Source organism: Rhyacophila brunnea, unplaced genomic scaffold (genome assembly GCF_057557595.1).
Source record: "Rhyacophila brunnea isolate RB1 unplaced genomic scaffold, BYU_Rbru_1.0 scaffold_1, whole genome shotgun sequence".
NCBI lineage: Eukaryota > Metazoa > Arthropoda > Insecta > Trichoptera > Rhyacophilidae > Rhyacophila > Rhyacophila brunnea.
In genome coordinates, this window is record NW_028232751.1 from 7,190,135 (window position 1) to 7,205,483 (window position 15,349).

The 15,349-nt window shown below is 33.9% G+C and overlaps 1 protein-coding gene across 1 annotated transcript in view; it reads right to left on the reverse strand.

Moving 5' to 3' along the window:
- Positions 1–1,479: 1,479 nt before the first annotated feature.
- Positions 1,480–15,349, reverse strand: part of LOC147079438 (ubiquitin carboxyl-terminal hydrolase 35-like) — a 39,540-nt gene continuing 25,670 nt past the window's right edge. Inside the window, exons 8-11 of the mRNA XM_085941056.1 lie at positions 12,880–13,049; positions 9,789–9,965; positions 7,199–7,350; positions 1,480–3,351 (exon numbers count right to left, since the gene is read on the reverse strand). Coding sequence (XP_085797182.1) covers positions 2,324–3,351; positions 7,199–7,350; positions 9,789–9,965; positions 12,880–13,049 — 1,527 coding nt within the window. The 3' untranslated portion in view covers positions 1,480–2,323. The remainder of the gene's footprint in view (positions 3,352–7,198; positions 7,351–9,788; positions 9,966–12,879; positions 13,050–15,349) is intronic.

The window sequence follows — 15,349 nt, forward strand, 5'->3', positions numbered from 1 at the left end:
TCACGGTGCTTGTCGCCTACTGTCACGGGCTGCCGCAACATGAAAAAAGTGTGTAATGTCGTTGTTCTTGGTGTTTAAAATGTTATCAGTCTGATGCTCCCATCCCGTAGCACATTTTGAACCTTTAAACGAACATTGTCAGTTGAGAAAATCTGCCGTAATCACTAAAACAACAATGAGGGCACTTCATGTTGAACTGCACTGCATCAGCACTTGTATGACATTTTGAACATTTTTATCATATTCCACATGGCTGCACTTTTCGAATGTCATGTCAAAATCAAGCTTTTTTTTTTAGCGGTTGGCACATGTATTTTCTATGAGAATGCTGTCTATTATCTATGGTCTGTGGGTTGAGCTCTATTATCTATGAATATCATGCCGCATGTATTTTAACGTACGCACACATAGAAACTGTAAAATTAGCATGAATAATTAATAATAATTCAAATTACTAATACATTATAGTAGGCACTCTTCATCAGTGTCACTTTTCAGTGAATTAACGAAATGGTACTCGTTCAAAATATTCTAAACCATAGACAACATTTTCGCCGCGACATCACATGACAGTAGGCGAAATTATCAAGGTTGGAGCTCAATGCAAGGTTGCACATGGTATCAAAGTGTTTTGGACCGCTGGAAGGAACCATATTCACAGGTGCCGCAAACGGTACGGATATTTCGTTTGAATGCAAACATAAATGCCGAATCATGTTCGTACTTTCGTTTCTCACAGCGGTGACATGCCCCTCAATGTGGGTTGCACTTATTTTTCACCTCTTAAAAATACTAGGTACCAGTTATTAATGGAGCCTGTTTTATTTATTATACATTTGAATGAATACGGATTACTGACTATTGATACATTTTATAAAAAAAATCACTAATCAAAGAGTAAATAAAAAGCATTAAAGCGATTTTCACTGGTCGGAATTATTTGAAATAATAACAATATTGTTTAGTTAACAAAGCTAAATTTTATATAAATACTATTACCTATAACATTATTTTGAACATTGTTCCTTATTTTCACCGGTTAAGAGCGTTTTTACACGAGTGTCTTTGTGTCAAAGGTTACATGATATTTATTTAAATTTTATGAAATGCATTGGCAAACTCTACTATGCTATACTGATTTTTATATTTGTAAGTCTATGCTTATAATAGCGGTTTTGGTTTTGCCATGGTTGTGTATGCTCAAAAAGAGGCGTTTGGATGGGTTCTTGTATATACACCTAAAATCTGACGTTTATCCGCGGTAGGCTCTCAGTACATTGAGCCAAAAAATCTTTTCCATTTATTATTTAATAAGTCTTGAAAAGAGATTTGGGATTTTTTATAGATATTAATTAAATTGCATATATTCAATAATACAATAATAACACGATATGCCTTCGCAAAAATATTGCAGATTCATGAAATGAGAGTGTGGCGAGAATAGACCCGACATTAACAGTCAACTTTTTTTTTAATAGTAAAATGAAAATTGTGCCACAAAAGTAAAAAAAAAAACATAAAATAAAGAATTGCAATTTGATCTTTCTTCAAACCAAGATCAATATTTCAATTATTACAAATAACGTCTTAAAATATCTAAATAACATAGTTAGATGCAATAATATTAATAATTATCACAATCAATTTCAGGAGCATTTCCCTGTAAATCTATTGAATCAATGCAATAACTCTTTGTGTGACAAAATGATAATACTTTGCAGTACCTAATCTTAAACACCTTATTATTTTAACTTCTACATAAATAAATAAGTGTAAGCATATGTAATTTTAACAAATAAAAAGTATATACATTATTATTTTCAACCACATTATACATTCATTGAGTCAGTGGTTGGTTATAATATGCTATTGAAAGTTCCACTTAAGTTTACAAAACAAGTATTTTTGTAAGTCATGATGTTCTTTTGGAAGCACTAGGTTACAGAAAAATCCTAATTTATTGCAATTCGTAGTTATTATTAGTGTCGTTTTGAAATGTCATGTCGATTGCGTATTAGGCGTAACATCTTCACAAAGAAAAATATTTCATACAACAAATGACAGTAATTGGGGAAAATAATACATTTAAAATTTGTTCATCCAAATGTGTTCATTATGCGTAAAATCAGTGAGGAGAAATTTGAATTTGGTGTTTTCTTGACAAGTCTTGATCTGCTTATTAAGAGAAAGTACTCATTCAATTAATCAAAAAAAATTAGATAGTGTCAATGAAAGTATAGCATAAAATAGTATTTCAAAATAATTTTCCTGTAACCATAGTTTTCTTAAAAAACTAACTAATTTCGATTCAGTGCTTCAGTGATCATTTTAAAATTCGTACTTTGCTCATTGAGACATCATCCTCACTGTCTTTATGGGTGCGAGGGTTGGCCCCTTTTGCAGTGAATCTACTCGCTCGAGCGTCAGGACTCATCTTCCGTACTTCTAAGCAATCTGAATTAATCATATCTGTGTAAACCTTTGGTAGTAGGCGGTAGGGTATATGTTCTTCTTTAATATTATAACCCCCAGATTCAATTGAATGCCCGGTGCCTGGTCCCGATGACTCAGCTTCATTTTTATCAACAGGATTAATTTTCGCAGGCTCAATGAGCTGCTTGTCCTCAATATCAGTCTGATTATTGTTGACACGTTTATAAAAAAGAATGTACGGCGAGTTGGATGCCGCCATCCTTTGTAGAGTTTCATCAGGTGTTCGGGTAACGGCTCCATCACTATACTTATACCAACTATTACCATCTTTGCCAATGGTGAAATAATGGCCCGAATCTAGAGTCGTTCCACTATGTATGATGGTCGCGTACAAATTGTAATAAACAGTTTGACCATTTTCGTCAAGAGTGACCATGCTGTTGCTATTTACTTTGTGATTAAGTTTTGACCGAATTTGTGATTTCGGGTCATATGAAAAGTATTTAATCACAAGAATAAGATTTTTTGGGGCCCTCATTAAATTTATAGAGCGCTCAGCGTCTTGGAGACAATTGCAGGTATCACACGAGTACCGATTTTGGCCAGACAAAACTTCAACTTTAAAGTAGTAATCGATAAGCTCTTGCACAGAGCTGCAAACGACACGTCCACGTAAATGGTGGCATGTTTTGTTATCCGGAAAGCCTAAATGAATATCACGGAAAGTATCAGTTTTGACACTTTCAGTTCTGCAGACAGTGCACATAATAGATGATGTCAACACACCGCCGAAGATATTCTGCACTATAGTGTTGAAATATAGGTCAGGGGTGGTTGGCTGCCACTGTTCAATATCAACACGCTGCCGTTTCACAGATTGGTTGTCGTCACCCGCCTCCTCTAGTCGTTTATTGCGAGCTGCAATCAATTTCAAGCATAATAAATATTGTGTGAAAAATAAATAAATTATTGTCATTTCTCGAAGACATAATGAAACTTTAAATCGTTGACAAGACCGAAATTTAAAAAAATAAATTGATTTGGTTTTAAAACCGGTTCTGTGCCATACAAAAAACGCGAACTCATTCGCCTGTCTTTGAAGACAGAATGCCAGTCTCAGGCGTTTGTTTTGAATAATATAAAATTCAGAAGAATACTGGTCCAATAATGAGACATTTAGCAAATGATTGGTAAGTGTTTATGATAAACTTTCAATATATTTAAAAAAAAAAAAAGTTTATTTTTGCTAAAAAAATCGCGGCCTCTCACTTGCCGCCGCCATAAAAAAACCTCCCAGCACAGATTGATTATAGCCTTGAATCCCAGACATTCTGCACTGTACTGCACTGCACGGGATTAAAAAAATATCACTCATCAGGTCACCGCGTATATGGTTCGGATCGCTACTCAGTGCTTGTGCACCAATGCCACTTTACTGACGCATTTGTAACCATACGAGTTCGCGATAAAATCATATGTTATATTGGTTTTTAGTGATTGAAAAACTATTTGGTGCGTAAACTGTTAAATAGAATATTTGAAAGTTACATTGATCAAAGTGAATTTATAAAACATTTTTACAAAAGGAATGCTTTTGGAGATTGCATTCATTCGTCTAGCCGCTAGTATATTATCCGCGAGTTAATAGTTTCAGAAAATAATTTGAACAAGGTGTAATTTAAATATACGAGTCCGCGATTTAATATTACTCTTTGTTTATCGATGATTAACATTTTTAAATACTATTTTCTGGTTATACTACTACGGACAAAAATTGTTTATTTACCATAGTTATCAGTTATTTATAAAGAAATAAGTTAAGTGAATTGAATTAAGTGAATAAACATTTTCACACAATTAAAAATTACTGTATCGGAAAAATTAAAAATATTTTGTGATAGCTACGTATATTTTGTGATTATTTTAAAATGGATATCCCTACTAATTTGTGCGATGAAATGGGAGAATCAATTCATGATCCTGATTCAGATTATGAGTTGAGTGAAAATGACATGGGAGAGGCGGGGCAGTTGTTACGGGGGCACATTGTTACATTGTAGTTAACTTTCCAACCATAAGGTCCCTTGGCTTACGTGTCGCATATCATATGTAAATATCCTGTCCGGAGTCGCTGACGAGATGTCTACTGCATTGATTGTATGCAGTTCAAATAAAACCATTTTGAATGAATTTCGTGTCTCAAAGTATCTTTGGTTGGCTGAATTTGAAGTTTGGTTGTTACCATACTATAATATGTAAGTTGTTTCAGAGTATGCCATTAAAAATTTACATACAGTATAACCCCTATTTTACGTTTTTTAAGGGACTGAAGAAAAAAAACCTAATTGGAGGGAAAATGTAAAAGGGGGGTATTGAAAAAAAAAACATTTAAATTTTATGTTTCTAAAAAAATAACGTTTTATTAAAAAACAACATTCAATTAAAATTTTTATTGAAAAATCGTTCGAATGTCACGACCCAATCATTGTCAAGTGCGCGTAACTCGCATATTTTGAATATTTCCGACGTAAATCGCGGGAAAGAAAAACGTAAATGCGGGTATTAAATGTACTGAAATACATCGGGACTGAAAAAAATACACGCAATTGCCGGGAAAACGTGAATTCCCAATTATTGTTTTAGTTGGTAACAATGTGCCCCTACCCTGTAACAATTTGCCCCCGACTGGGGCACATTGATACAATTTTCATTTTTTGTTTTTAATGCAATTATTATTTTTGGAACGTATGTATGGATACAAATAAACGGTATTGTGTTAGCTAAATATATGTAGAATTGGTAATAGTTAATATGATGTGTCTTAAAATAAACGGATTAGAGATATTTAACTTTTTAGATTTTTGTAACAACAAGCCTCGCCTCCCCCTACTACGATGATTCAGATACTTCCAGTGCCCCATCAGAGAGTGCTACTGCCGCGGCCTCTAATTCAATTGTAAATAGTTATGTTGACGATCTGTCTTCGTGGACTGCTGGGCCGGGCCTTTCATACCGGTTATTCACGAATTTGATGATTTCTTTTCTGGAGTCAGCCCGCACACAAATTTATCAGATAGCTCTAAAGAAATAGATTTTTTTGAACATTTTTTGAATTCAAATATTATAATGGACAGAATCGCAATTGAAACAAATAACTACCTATTATACAGAAGACATTAAAAGACAAGAACCGTTGCCGAAATCACGGATGCATAAGTTTCGGAAGTATTCAAGATATATCTGTTCCAAGTGCCGTTATGTGTATACCCGTGTTTTAGACAATATCATGAAAAGCTTAATTATTGAAATTTTGAAGTGCTAAAAAAATATTATTACGTAGAACAATTGGTGTTGATTTTATGTGTTCTGTATAGTGTAGCTATCATGATTACAAAACAAACTAATAATATTTAAAAAGTGGGGTGTAAATAAAATATTTGTCGAAATTTATTAAGGTAGACTATAAGAATACAGAACTGTTTATCATCTGTCATCGACGCACTTATCCAGCGCCGATTCGTCACTGTCATGGCAGCACTAGGGAATGCTGGCATTTTTTCTATGAAGCAATCTTGTTCATGATTTATAATCAGATTTAGGCGACGATGTTTATTTTTAAAGTCGCATAAAATATTAGGTTCCGTCATAATCATTTTTGAACTTGACACCGATTTTTTACGACTCTATTTGTGTATGTTTGACTGACATTAATTATGATTTATTGATGCTTGAAAGTTATTAAGCCAGGATTCGTAATGCTTTGAAAGGGTTAAGTTTCTATTCTATGATGGTCAATGTCAGTAAATCTAATCGTGTTATTCCTTTCAAATATATATTATATTATTCCAATACCAGTGGCGAATAGTGGTGGAGGTAGGCTGTTAACTTTTGTTAATATTTGTTTTCATTTAACTAAGTCTACAATGTGTGGATAGTGTTTGTTAGTTTTTAAAATTCCATTAAACCCTGCCTAATCCAAGCCATAGAAGGTAATAGTCAAAAAATTGTCTAAAATATCTAAAATTATGCCATTACACATACATAGTTTTAGATAGAAGAATATTTGGTACTGTTTCGGTTATACGGAATACAGCGGAAAACGCATTTTGAAAATAGCCGATAAACTGGATTATTTGTTGGTTTGGGTTAGTTTAGGTTTGGTTAGGTTAACCTAACAAATAATCCAGTTTATCGGCTATTTTCAAAATGTGTTTTCTGCTGTATTCCGTATAACCGAACAGTACCTCTTTTTTATCGATTATGGTTTGGTATAGGCAAGGCTTAAGGAATTTAAAAAAACTAACTGACACCTATTGTAATATGTATTCTTAATTGAACGAAAACAAATAAGTATGACCGAAAAAGTGTGCAATATTTTTGTTCGATCACCCATAGCATACCTAAACTATTACAGTTTGGTTTAGACAGGGTTTAATTGAATTTTAAATACTAACCAGCACCATCTGCAAATTGTATTTTTAGTTCAATGAAAACAAATAAGTATGACTGATAAAGTTTAGTGTGCACTATTTATGTTGAATCTTAACAGCCTACCTCCACCCCTTGTCACCGTCAAATATAATGTATAGTTATATAATAAGATACTAATAATGATAGAAGTAAATATGTTTTCTATAAAATGTTTAAAAATTGTGATAACAATAGAAATATTGAAGTATTGTAAAAATATGACTAAGTAGGTAAATACAAACTCAAAATCTACTTAAAAAATGGAGAATCTGTCAAATTATATAGTTGTATTTACCGATTGATATTGCTTTCAAAGAAGAAGAACACCCAGCTTCTGAAGGTGTTACAATGTCAGGCTGCGATGTCTTATTTGACACTCCTTGGCATTTGTCAGGGTGCAAGGCTAAGGTGTAAGTCTCTCGCTCGTGGAGTTTGTCGAGAAGATAACTGGAAAAAATTACATAATCTTTTTTATTGTCTCAGAAACATAGGTTGATGTTCTAAAGTTAAATCTATATTATATTCCAGTTTATGTTTAGTTATTTAGATGGTAAGGCCATCCGCTCACATGAATACTCAAGAAAAGACAGCGAGACTGAAACTCCAGTATCTAGCTAATGTATTTCAATGGCGGCTCGCTGACGGCAAGACTGGAATCTCTCAGTTTCAAAACGTCCGCGACCGAAACCGAAGAGACGCGACATGCTAGTCTCCCGGTCTCTCAGTTTCCAGTCACCCATAAAATAGTGGTAATATATGGCCAATATCAGTAGATTCGATCAAAAATAATATTTTGTTAACAAAATTGGTAGAACTGATTTTTAATTTAAAATATGTGGCAGATGTTGAGAAATACTCCTGCTTGTATAATTACAGGCTGCCAGAATATTCCCGTAAAGATATTACGGAAAAAGCTTAGAATGAAGTAGGAAAGACGATGGTTTTGACAGTTTGAGGTTATGAGATTATTAGGTTTCAGTAGTGCTGTGTGTGAAGCATCAGTCACTGGCCAGTTTATTAGTTCCATCAGCAACCAATTTGTCGGATTTTAGTTTCTGTGTGAGCGGATGGCCTTAGGTTATGAGAAATGATGTCCACAACATTGGGAGACATTTTATTAGTTTGTAATATTTACATATAATTCACTTTCAAACAAAAGATATTTCATAATTAGGCCGATATTTGATTAACAAAGACCTTTGACAAATATCATCTAGGAAGAATATTTCATAAAATGTGACAGCATGACAAGATTTTTTATGAAAGATTTGTCGTAAAGAATGTTTGCAGTGTTGCCTGTATTATTAATCAGATTGAAAACAAAAGTTAAAAAAAAACTGCTTGATGTAAAATAGATTAGTGGCCTTCGAAGTGTCCTATTCTTATAATCTTCTAAAAAATCACATAAATGTGACGTTTAATCCAATATAATATTAAATTTCAGTATGGCTGTTGTGACAAGTCGTTCAAAAATGGAATATGGCAAAAAATTAACCAAGAACAATTATTGAAAATGATTTGTTTAATATATAACAAAAATAGAAATAAAAGAGTGGAAACATACAGACACAAGCTAACATAGATTTGTTTCTTATACTTGTAACTTTTATAAAATATTTTTAAGCAGTGTAATATATTATCTTTCATGTTTTATACAGAAACGCTATAAAAACATTTGATAAAATATCTTTGATAGTCTAATACCAGCCTTATAGGGAGAGTGATTTCTGGGATAGGTATCATCTTTAAAAATCCTTTGCAGGTCGATTGTTTGGACGCCGCATCAGTTGAAATACAACCTCACGGTGGAGTGAATTCTAAAGAAATTTTTGAGACTTTTTTGCGGCTATATGGATACTATTTGTGGGAGTAACTCTGTTTAAAACCAAATCGCTCATTCAGTGTACTTCCACGTATATACTTTATAGTTTTTGTACCTATTTTCTCTTTATACTATTTTTCTAATACTGCATATATTTCTGTTTTTAAACATCATGTTTAGAATGTCTTGAATTTGTAATTTGTCAATTTGAATTAAGAATATTATGAAACTTAATTGCAATGGAATATGAAAACTTTTATGAAAAAGAAAACCAATTTGATTTACATTATAATAATAATATACAGTAACACCTCGTTAGTAAAAACACTGATAATTCGAAATTCGCCGTAATTCGAAATTTTCTCGAAAAAAAAAGTCCCTTGAACATTATTTTCATATAAAACCATACCTTTAATTCGAAATGAGTCCCTGGCACATAAAAATATTCAATAAATCGTAATAAAGTACACTATTTCGGGAGCCAGTCATTGAAAATTGTGACAGACTTTTCTAAAAACATCCAAAATTACTTATTTTATGATGGTAATAAAAATAATCCTGACATTATATGACCTAATTCGGTAGGCACATCTATGATCAGAAACGAAATTAATGAAAATCAAAAATTTTAATATTTTCCCCCCATACATTTCGTAATTCGTAATTTGAATTTTTTTTTCGATTTTCGGTCCCATAGAATTCGTATTAACGCCCCACATGCTCAGCGTACGTCAAAATGGTAGATAGGTTCCATTACTTAACGGCCCACGTGGGTCAAAATGGAGTTTTATGCTATTTTCAGAGCATAACCCTGGACATTCCTTAAACGTTGTAGATAATCTATTTATATAATTTTGAAGCCTTATTATCCTTTATATTTATTTTAAACAGTTGATGACCGCATAAAGTATTTTTATTACACAAAAATAGCATAAAATCTCCATTTTGACCTACGCGGCGCACGTCCCCCCTTAACAAGGTTTTACTGTATTGGGCAATGATTACCGATTTGTGGTAATCGACCAATAAAAAAAAGATGTAAAAAATAATGAAATAAATGTACCCGAGAAACTCAGAGCTGTCGTGTTGACTGCCAATGTTGAACAAAGGGGGCTTGGCAAGTGTGTAGAACTCCATTGGGTTTATCTGTGCGTATGGCGAATATTGCAGGCGAACAAATAATCCACCCAATTTCCGAATAAATTGGTCATCTTCTTTCAAAATCACTAAATTACTGAACCTGGATATAAAAATTAATAAGAATCATAAACACAAATGGTGCTTAAAACCAATAGCAATGCAAGAACTTATTTGTAAACCAAATCATATAATTAACTATTAATAACAGCAAAGTAATGTCAATTAAAACGCTTTTACTTTATTAAATTCAAAGCACTATTTTTAATTTAATCCATTATATTTAAATGAAGTAACATTTTAAATTTTAATATATTATTTAACACATATATTCTATTGTTGTCATTAATATAAATATTGCAGAGTTCTTTAAATAAAAGAATATTATTTATCAATTTATAAGCAAAAAAGGGTATTAAAGAATTTTGACTAAATTTAGCAGACAAAAAGAGAGGAATTAGGTAAGTTAAATTGAATGGGTGATACACAACCTCCATTCCGTTATTTTAAACGTCACATTGCAGACCACAAGATATTGCCAGCTGGCATATTGCTCTTACAGTTTGCAACGCAATCTATAAACTATGGCAAGTGTGTGTGTATGACAGTTCATTTGTTGTTTATCTCATTCCTCGTTTACTGTTTGCATCCACGTTAAGCGGTCCCGCACATACAAATTTTATCCATGTAACTTAATAGACATACACAAGATTTATGTTATTGATAAATATATATTGGTAAATTGGTAGCGACTAGTCATGCTTTTCGGCTATATATTATATAGTTGCCACTGGCCTATCAAAACGCATTAAATTGGTAGCAATAGAGATAGCATATTGCTGTGAAAACACAACATGACGATGGCTGGCGAATGTAATGAATATTTTTCATACAAACATTGTGAGATATATTCTTTTAACAAAAGGTACATGAAGTATCACTATTTTTCTAATTTATCGAATATTCCCTTGCCAAAAAAAAATTAATCCTTTGCCGTACTGTGTTTTATGTTTTGTCGCAAGCAAATATAAGCCCGGTCGCACATAGAAACTTTTCTCAACTGCAACACATTGAATTTGTCAATGTTATTTTGTTGTCCTTCACAAAATACACATAACTTAATGTACTGCCTCACGTAGTATTGGTGACATTTTTGGTAGAAAAAACACATCTGCTTGTCACATGTAACAAATTTCACTCGAAATGAAGTACAGATAGAATAGCAAATGTCATATCGGCGCATGCTGCTTTTTCATTAGTTTTGCTAGTCCTAGCATGCTCTCGCATGTGCGCACAGAAGAAATTTGCAACACTGGGCCCAGTCTTGATTTATGACCATATCCCAGTTGAGATGATTTTCTATGTGCGACTGGTCTTAATATTATTCCAGATTGGTAAATGTTTTTGAACAAGATGCCCTATTCTAATAGTTGTGTGTACTGTTAACGCTAAATTTAACACCGGCACCCGCACCCATGGTATGAATAGTGAGCACAAACATTTTAGGTACACAAGCAGGTGCTATATTTCATAACGGCAAACACGCCTGCTAAAATAGAACCGCAGGGTCACTCAGCCAATATTAGATTATCAAATTTTATTTTCACTGCAAAGTACATTTACAAATTTAAATTAAATATTATCTGACCCGCCATTTGGGGTTACAATCCACCAGCAGAAAATGGTTCGTCATCGCTGTCCTAAGCTGTACTTTGAACAAATCGGAAGCTATGCTGAGCGCCATAAAATCACACAACAGCAGTGGCGAGGGGTGGAGGTAGGCTGTTAAGATTTGACGTGCACACTAAACTTTGTCAGTCACAAAAAGTTATTTGTTTTCATTGAACTAAGAATATAATTTGCAGATGGTGCTGGTTAGTTTTTAAAATTCAATTAAACCTGTCTAACGAAACCTAATGCTAAGGGCAAGTCGACACTTTTTAAAGTTTAGTATGCACTATTTATGTCAATCTTAAGAGCCTGCCTACACCCCTGGCCACTACACAACAGTAACAATATTTATTTACTATACAATACATAGATTGACACACAGTTACAAGGTTTAAAAACACGCGCAATAATTTAAAATAGTTACAAATTTTTTATCGCATTGGGGTAACTAGTGATGTGCAAAGTGGGACTCGTCAGACTTGAATGCAAATCCGCAAGTCAATGGCGGGTATCAGAAATCTACATTACATTAACAATGGCTAATATGAATGTATTATTCTGATGTTCTGGCAAGTTAAAAAATGATATTATATTTATGAACATACATACTGCCTTGTCAATATTGTTTGTGTGCAGATAATCGTAACTTTAGTTAAGTGCACCACTGATTCTAATTTAAAAACACCTCACATATTAGAAAAAGACATGGCAACTGACTTTTGTCGTTTGAATCAAGATACCAATAATAGGTAATTAGCTTAATAACTAGCCAGCGTCAGGAATCTTTCGAAATTTCAGTCTTACAACACTAGTTTTTGAAGTATTGATGCATCAGGTGTTTTCAATAAAGAATGTCAAATTCTCAAATCTTGTGAATTACTCATTATTAAACTACTATTAGCAAGTCCATGTACGTTAATACTTAGATTTGGAGATTCCTGACACTGCTAAGTCATCAGGGTATTATTGGTACCTTGATTCAAACCACAAGTCAGACGTCAATGTAAAACGCTTCAGCAGTATGACTACTAGTTAATTTCATTGTAATTGGGTAGGATACAGGTGGCTTAATTATTACTAAAGCACATTGGCTGGAATTCAATGGATGCAGGTTCAAATCTTGTCCAGCATCGTATTTTTTGTAATAAGTATATTTCTGAAGTGTTTTCAATGAAGAATATTACATTAACAAAGCTTGTGAATTATTTATTGAATAAAAAAAAAAGTTTCTGAAAATATCAGTTATAAATTTAGGGTAAAGAAACCCAGTGAACTAATTCTAAAAATGTATCAAAGCTTCAAACATTTTTGATAAATCAATCAATTTACTGTCAGTAGGTACTCACTCTTTGGTTAAATGCAGTGCCTGTAGCACGCTGTTCATGTAACATGTATTTCCGAGATTCTGCAATCCTACCTTCATCTTTTCTGATGGGTTTGGACTACTCGAATGCCAGACTGGAAAGTCTACCAAGTTGCATTTGCTTGACTTAATGTGAGAATTAAGACGAACAACCTGTAAGTTGTAAAATACACACTCATTTAAACATATTATTGAAATAGGTTAGGCAAGAAGTTGTAAAACGAAATTTAAAATTATCAAAAGAATAATGATCAGTATCCCCTTATTCAACATATTTTCTATTATTTCTTAATCATATAAATGTTTCATTTACTATATCAAAATAGCATACGGAGACATCCCATGTCACCATGGTCAATATAACCGTTGGACCTGTGTCCCTTTTCCAGATAAAATAATACATCTTTCTGAACACTTCTCGTAAGAAACTTAAAAATACGTCACAGAAACTGAATTTATTTTCCATCATTTTAAGTTGTTATCCACTATAACACATAAAAATAACTGATCTTATTTCACATTTCAGTACAAAAACATGCAGTCAGTGTGAATACCTACGTCGTGCATTACAAAATTTTAAGAATACAATACGATATAGTATATTATTTTTACAAACTATGACGCAGTATTTATATTTTGGTATCCAATATACAAAATTATTATAAACAGTAATTTATTATTATTAATGTAATATGACACCAGTAGATGTGTTCATAGCAAAAGTTGGGAAATGCCAAACTGCCAGCAAGTCCCATCTGCTGGCCTCCAATCAATAGCCATCAATGCAGCGTAAGCTGTAGTTAACAGCAGGGGGCGAAGGGCGAGTGACCGGCGTCATAAAACTGGCCTTCTGGCCAAGGGAAGGAAATCCCCGACAGAAAAACCCGAACGAGCCGACCCTCAGGGCCCTCGTGGCTCAGGCCTCGGGAGCGCTGGGCTTATCACCTTGCCTCCTTAAAAGCAACTGATTAATATAACACCTTCACAGCAGCCTTGGATGACAACCAGCTCTGTAAACCGACGATCCAGCATAGAAATGGACAATGAAACCAGTAGAGTAATCCTCTCTAACAACTCGAGCATGCACATTGGGACATGTTCGCACCCTGCGTACCCCCGGAAAGGATCTGCACGCCACTCGCATCATGCACACCTACGGTGTGGATATCCTAGGGCTGAGCGAAGTGTGCTGGAGGTTTACTCTATTGTCTACTCAGGTCAGGAGTAATATCATCGTCAAGTGGCAGTATTGATGTCAAAGAGAGCAGCTTGTTGCCTCATGAAATGGGAACCAATCTCTGAGAGACTGATACGTGCCTCCTTCAAAACGCCTGGTAGCTCCTTGACCGTCTTTTAGTGCTACGCCTTCACTGAGGATGCCGATGCGCAGACAAAGGATGCCTTCGTTAACGTTAACGGGTAAGTATTGATTAAATATGAAGTCTTTACCTAAATGGATAAAATGTTATTTAATTTCTATTCCGTCTTGACATTTTTTATCTTTTTAATTCTTCGGTAAAAATTCTATCTTACTCTAACGCATGGACTGGAGGTATAAGTATGCCGAATGCTTGCTCACTCGCACTTATGGTTAATTTTCATTTATGGCTCGATGCCATTCGAAGCTTTGAACACGCGATATTTACTTTGAAACTAAAAATTTTAAGTCCTTCAGTCAAAGCGGTTTGGCGACAGGTTTCGCAGTGCTTTTGCCAGAGCAATCAGTCAGTGACGGTGGTAGTCAATTAAAACCAATTGCTGCCTGTTCAACACCTGCATGCTGATGGTGCTGCTTTACGGTAACAAGTTATGGCTCCTTACAAAAGCTCAGTGCAACTGAATACTGAACGGATGCATGCCGCAGGTACTAGGTGTGTGGCAGTATTACTTTAAAAGTAATGATGCAGCAACATTGGATCTAGCTCACTCACCAGTAAAGATCGGTACTGACTTGAGCAAATTTGTGTGCATGAATCGTTTACGCATACGAACATTCATTCGGAATAAAAATTTTGTTCACGCACGTACACGCAAGCAAATTTGACATTGAACTGACATGACACGCACAGTGTTCGTGCGCAAAAATATGCCCAAGTCAGTACTGATCTTTATAGAGTATAGGAAAAAAATATATTGATCGATTGTTACATTGGAAGTGATTTTTTTTTTTATTTGGATAATTTTAGTATGTTATATGAAACTCGACAACCAAAACGTAGGTCCGATAACTCGAGGAATATATGTACCTAAAAAGACAGTTAGGTATATAAATTTGCTGTGATAGTAGAGAATGGTCAACTACCGATCCTTATTAGAACTCTCCATGAGTTCACGTTGGATGATTCATACTCTATCCAGTTAGTCTATTCTATAATTATCGATCGCTAAAGGGATAAATATTATCAAACTTAGCGTAGGTTTGTATCACTTATTGTAACAATTATAATAAGTTG